The 6,753-nt window shown below is 22.9% G+C and overlaps 1 protein-coding gene across 1 annotated transcript; it reads left to right on the top strand.

The window, feature by feature from the left end:
• Positions 1-1,176: 1,176 nt before the first annotated feature.
• LOC122858779 (natterin-3-like) lies at positions 1,177-4,466 on the top strand. The gene is made up of 4 exons (XM_044161917.1): positions 1,177-1,259; positions 3,548-3,750; positions 4,059-4,202; positions 4,339-4,466. The coding sequence occupies exons 1-4, from the start codon at positions 1,253-1,255 to the stop codon at positions 4,423-4,425; spliced, it is 441 nt and encodes a 146-aa protein (XP_044017852.1). The 5' UTR covers positions 1,177-1,252; the 3' UTR covers positions 4,426-4,466.
• Positions 4,467-6,753: the final 2,287 nt, after the last annotated feature.

Raw genomic sequence — 6,753 nt, 5'->3', positions numbered from 1 at the left:
ACAACTGATTTTTATTTGGAAAATCTTTATTTCAAAATTCAAAGCAAGACAAAGATGATGATATTATTTAGTATAATATTTTTTATTTTCTAGGTCAATATTTTAATAAGAAAATTGATGCATGATATGGCAACGCAGATGTAGGTAATGTTTAGTCATATTAATATTTTAAAACGTTCTACTTGTAAGTTTTGAGTTATCATCAAACACCTGATGGTACAGCAAGACAAAAAAAAAAAAAAACGCTGATTTATATTTTCTTCTCATTATCATTTTATGAAACAGCTGGTTTGCAAGTAATAAATTTCAATTTGTAAAAAATAAAAAAAAATAATTTACAACAAATTATAATTTTCAGAGAAAACAGCTTTTTTTTTCTAATTTTCTTTGTCTATTTAAGAATTAATTTTTTCTTTTTACAATTGATTTTAATAAATTTCTTGGAAAGTTTATAATTTAGTTTAAAACTGTAAAATTAAACTGTTGAATGAATTTCAATTTTACATAATATACAAGACTTGAAATTTGAATTTTCAATTACGAATTTATAACATTTTGAAAATATCATTTATAGAACAATAAATGTTTTAAACTATAATTATTGCAAGTCTCAGAATGTCGCATTGCGGTGCAGCCTATAATCCAGAGGATGTGTTTTTTAAAATATTTTATATGTATAACATTTTTTAATCACGAACTATTCTGTTATTAGAAGTAGTAAAATCAGAAAAAAAAAAAAAAATGAATATACATTTTCATAGCATGCAAGTTTAAATTATACTTGAAGAAGTACAAAATTTTTGTTGGTCGCGTGCTACATTGACATTTCTTTTCAATCTAAACTAATAAATTTCTAAAAATATTAAAATAAAAAATTTTATCTTGTGTATGTTATCATGACAATGAACTTAATACATAATAAATTATTAAATAAATATTTATAATATTTTTTATTGAATTTATAATTTTACTAATATGATTTTTATTTGATAAAAATTTTTTTTTATGATATAATTATTATTATAAATATAATTTTTTAATACAAGGATGAATAGTATCTTAATTTAGATAAAAATTAATTTTTATTTGCCGGATATATATAAGCTTTAAAAATATATTTTTATGAGATTTGTCATTGTGAGCGTTTTTGTGAATCATATTTATCAAAGTGTTCTTGTTGTCTCTATATTATTCCTCAGTACATCTTCAACTCTCAGTTTGAAAACAACGAAAAAATAATACATTCATCAATATGCCAGGTAATTTAACTTGAAAATTATTTTATTATTATTAAATTAATGATAAATATTAATATTAATAATAAATTAATACTACCATAAATTTTATATTGGTGTTGATATTTATTGTAGCATTTATTTTATTTTAAATACAATTGTGATATAATAAATAACAATATATTTTATAATATTAATAATAAAATAATACCTTCATGAACCACGATATATCCATAAAAAAATTATGGTTAACAGGGTAGGCAATAGTAATGATCATAATAGCAATAGACCTCCATAAAGTAAATTAATAATTTTTAATTATGTAAATAAACATTTGCTGTTTTTCACAGCTGTTTGACACATAAAGCGCGTTCTGTATTGAGCATTTTTTTCGGATCTTCACAATGGCGGCGAATATATACAAGTTTATTTAAATACATATTTAAAAATGAATATACATGTACACACAAAATTTAGTTTACTAAATTGCGCTCTTTTAAAGATTTATGAGGTGCGTTCGATATATAGAACATTTTTTCGGATCTTCAAAAGGGCGCAATTTAGTAATTTAAATTTTGTGTGTACATGTACCTATAGTAATTTATAATAAAAAAAGTTCAGGTTGCTGGGATTGAACTAAATAAAATATAAGTAAGATTCTTGACAAAAAAAAACATGATAACAACAGCTTAATTCAGTTATTTGAGCTGCAGAGAGATTTGATTAATTTCTTACAAATTGTTGGTTATGTGAAAAGTGTAATTTTAATTAATGAATTAAAATTAATAAGGAGCCACAAAAATTATGTATTCATGATATTGAAATACAAATCAAGTAGAATCAAGTACAATTATTGATTTTTTGTCAGCCTGTCAATTGATAGCTAACTAATTGCATGCGCTTATAAAAGTTTGAAAAAAATCGGAGATAAATCGGAGAAAAGTTTAAGAAAAGTCGGAGAAAAAAAGCGAAAAAAGGCGGATAAAGACGGAGAATTATATAAAAAAAAAAAACAAATATGTGCAAAAATTTTTACCAATCAATTATTCACATAATCGAATATTCAAATATCAAATTATTAATATAAAGATTGATTAAATTTTATAAAATAATTTCGATATTTAATTATGTCTATATTGTCATTCTAATTTTTTTATTTCAAATCTATTAATCGAATCTTTTGTAATACTGTAAAAGCTTTCAAGTTGACGACCGAGATTTTTTTATTTTCTTTCTTTTCAATTGAATTAAAAAGCAATTGTTAAAGTATTTTGATCGGCTTTCAAAGTAAAGTAGCTTTATTTAACGTAAAATCTATTTTATTTATTTATTTCATTTTTTATATACTTCTCAGTACTGTTTGAGATATTTTTTTTTTATATACAAAGATGAATTACATTGCAATTAACTCTATCAAAAGGATACCTCAATTTCCATTTAATTAATAATAAAAATAATTTTTCTTTCTCTAAAAAAAAAGTAATTAACAAAAAAAACAAGCTCAATGTTTTTCCTCAATATTTATTTATCTTTTGAATAAGAGAAAACAGAAAATCCATTTATTCGTTTGTGTTAATTAATTTTAAATATTATTTACAATTTATTTACATGAGTTGGCATTATTTAATTATAATTTCATTTTTCATAATTATATAAATTCCTTTAACAAACTAAATCAGTCTATTAATCGTAACAAATACGTTGTGTAATCATATTTTATAAATAAACACATTTTACATCACTGAATTATACAAAGTTCATACGGTTCGTTAATTAAATGTCTATAATAGTTACAACATAATTTAATTATTTATGAATCTAATTAAAACCAAAAGGAAAAAAACATCAACAACAAAAAAAACGACGCTAAAGTGAATATATTAATTCAGTTTAAACAACAATTAAAGTACTTTAATTGTTTTTCGAGTTAAATGGTTGAGAGTACATATGGCAATAAGTATTGGCTTTCAGAATGGAATTTTGGCGTATACATTTATATATGAAACAGTAAAGTGAAACACTATTACGATATAAGCTACCAACAGCACAAATACATGTTAAATATATTTCCATATATATATTGCACATAGCAAAGCATAATGAAGAAGCAAATCCATTCACAATCCTATTCACATTAGCTGTCACAATTAGTTCCACAATATCATGCACGAAGCTTTAACTTGCCTAGAGAACTCTATTTCAAAAGCTCATGTACACACAAACATGCACACACACACACACAAATTTTAATCTAAAATCTATATGAATTAACTAATATTGATTGATACTGATGGTTTTGTTTAATATTACAGCTGGATACAAATGGGTTAAATATTCTGGTAGACGTAATGTTGAGCCTGAAATGATTGTGATTGGTCATGATCTTGATGGTTCAGCACTTGTTATTGGTCGTGCATATCATCATGGTGAAATTTTACCAGCAAAAGTTAAACCTCAACATGGTGTTGCTTATGTTTCCTATGATGGTGTTGAACATACAAAATATGATTTTGAGGTAATTAAAAAAATAATTATAATCAACTGATATATTTTTTAAATGCTATTTAAAAATATTAAAATTTAAAATCAATTAATTTTATAATTAAAAAAATAATGAATGATAAGTTAATAATTTTTTTTTTTTTTTAAATGTAAAATTAATATATTTTTTTTAATGTTAAATTGAAACAAGGTTTCATTGTTTCGATAAATGTAATTTTTATATTTTTTTTTTTTTGAAAAAAATTTATAAATAATTTCTTTTTAGTATTAAATTTTTTTTTGGTAATGATTTATTTTTACTAATAAATATATACGTTTTAGATTATGTTTCCGACTCGTTTTGATTGGGTCAGCGCACGTGATGGACATGTACCATCTGAGGCTGTTAAAGGTGGTCAAGCAAGCAATGGCGAAACTCTATACGTTGGTCGTACAATTCATTGTGGTGTTCCTTGTGTTGGCAAGGTATTTAAAAAACAATTAACGTATTTTTTAATTTCATATTTTTATAAAGTAAAATATGAAATTTATCAAAAGTTTATTTGAATTTTATTAAGTGTGGAAGTCATAGATATTTAATATTTTTTATTTGATATTATAGGTTCATCCAAGTCATGGAAGCTTATTTATTCCCTATGGTGGAAAAGAAGTACGTTACAGAGAATATGAAGTTTTAGTTATGCATTAATAATGAAAATTTTGTAAGCTAACAATTTTTTTATGCCATTAAATGTATAAAAAAATTACTATCACTTCAATAAATAATTAAATTGAAAATAAATAAAAACTAAATTTTATTTTTTTTTTTACTCCAAAGATTTTTTGTTATAAACACTAATCAAAAACAAATAATTATTCAATAATAAAATATGCAATTTCTAGGACTAATCTTTTACAAAATTTTTATCTACACGAAAATTGAAACAAATGATTTTTAACCAGTTGAAAAAATATTTTTACAGCCAATATAAAAAAAAAAATTTATTTTATATTATATAATTTAATCACGTCTCTTCCACATCAATTTTTTTTCACAATAGTTTCCATCATTAATAACTATGTCAAAAAGAAAAAAAAAAAAAAAAAATTCGTTCATCTAATTTGTGACAATATTGTGTGTATTTTCATAATTAAATTTTCCCCTTCGTAATATTATATTTAGCCAATCATACGTCACCCAATGTTCAACTATATTTTTCTAATCACCACTACACTAAAAAAAATATTTAATATATTTTGATAAAATCTTATCTCAGTCCTTGTACAAATAATAAATTAATTAAAAATAAAATAAACATATAAACAATCTTTATTCAATGCAAAATTATTATTTTTACAGTTCAAAAATAACATAATTATCATCGAGACTATATCAACCAAGTTTCAATATATATCTAACCCTTATTTTATTTTTTTTAATCCTTTATTTGAGTACAAAAAAAAGCCATTGTTATCTATTGTATCAGTAACCTATTCAATTGCATCTAAGCAACAAAAAAAAAAAATGAAAAATATATACGTACTGTAAAATTAAATAAAAACCTGATCCAATTTTAATCTCCAAAGTGTGCCAAAATATTTTTAACTAACATTGAACCCATTTATATAATAATAATAATAATAATCTAATCTATATAATATACAAGTAGAGAACAAAGAAATGAAAAACCAACTAGCCCCTTTTATTTATTTTATTTTTTTGCTATGCATTTAAACACGTGGAGCGTTGGTAACATTATTCTCATAGTTGGCACGTGGCCCCATGAGGTTCTATTGTTGCTCTATTCCAATAGTTTTGGGGTCCATGCAATTTTAATATTATCGATCATATGTACAATTTTGTATGTATAATTTTATAGGGTGAATATAACATTTTTAGCAGCTCAATGTGACTTGTGATTGTATAGATAATACACACATACATACGTGAATTGTGTGGTAGCTGTATATAAATGATTTCGTTTTTTTTTTTTTTATATATTTTTTGATGAATTTTATTGGTATACATACAAACGAGAATCAAGCAAACTGCATAGGGTAAAATGTTAAGTATTAGGGTGAGATGAAGCATATCTAAGGGTAATGGGAGGAGCCAAATAATGCAACAGCTGCTTGACACGAGCCATTGTTACTTGCATCATCAACAATACCATGTAGCACATTCAATGAATGAAATTTTTTTCATTCTTTATTTCTAGTTTTATATAGTTTTTTTTTTTTTTAATATAAATTTTTTCTTTTTTTAGGCTGCTTAGTTTTTTTATATTGCTTTCTTTTTTTTTTTTAGGACAATCACTATTTTTTTTATGAGTACCGGTCTTATTATAAATAATTTTTAAGTTCTTTGAAATTTTATTTGCCACATGATAAAATCACACATCAGTTGGACATGCATGAAGCAGGGGTTACTTCCAAATTAAAACATGTTGCTTTTAATGCAGTTTTTGTGATAAACATCTATTCATTTATGGAATATAACTGTGTTTAAGTTTATGAATATTATTCAATAGAATTATTTTTATCAAATTTCTTTTTTCGAGTAGATATTTTAATTAAGATGGGTTTGTGATAAAAAATACAAAATAATTGAACATAAGTCCAATGAATATTCATTGATCATTGATGGGTGAAGTTTTATTTTTTTTTAATTTTTTATTTTTGCAAAAATTAAAATACTTACTTACTGTAAATTTCATGCTGCTTGTAATGGAATTATTTTTTTTTATTTTTAATATGTTCGTTGTATTTAAAAAATTATATTATAAATTTGTAAAAATATATTTTCAATTTAAATTTTAAATAATAGTCAAAGTAGCTTAAAAAATAACACTTGGATGGTAAAAATTGATTTGATTTTTAAATTCATCATTCATGCATTTATTTATCCCAATTTTTTTCGAAATGCGCCAAAATAATCCAAGAAAAATACAAAGCAATCCAAAGAAAATCCAAGAAAATATTTCCACCAAGATGATAATATTTATAAAAAAAAAAAAAAAAATATACATAAATATAA

The sequence above is a fragment of the Aphidius gifuensis genome, linkage group LG6 (genome assembly GCF_014905175.1).
Source record: "Aphidius gifuensis isolate YNYX2018 linkage group LG6, ASM1490517v1, whole genome shotgun sequence".
NCBI classification, from domain to species: Eukaryota; Metazoa; Arthropoda; class Insecta; order Hymenoptera; family Braconidae; genus Aphidius; species Aphidius gifuensis.
The sequence above is the reverse complement of the archived record's forward strand: the minus strand, read 5'-3'. Positions and strand labels throughout refer to the sequence as shown.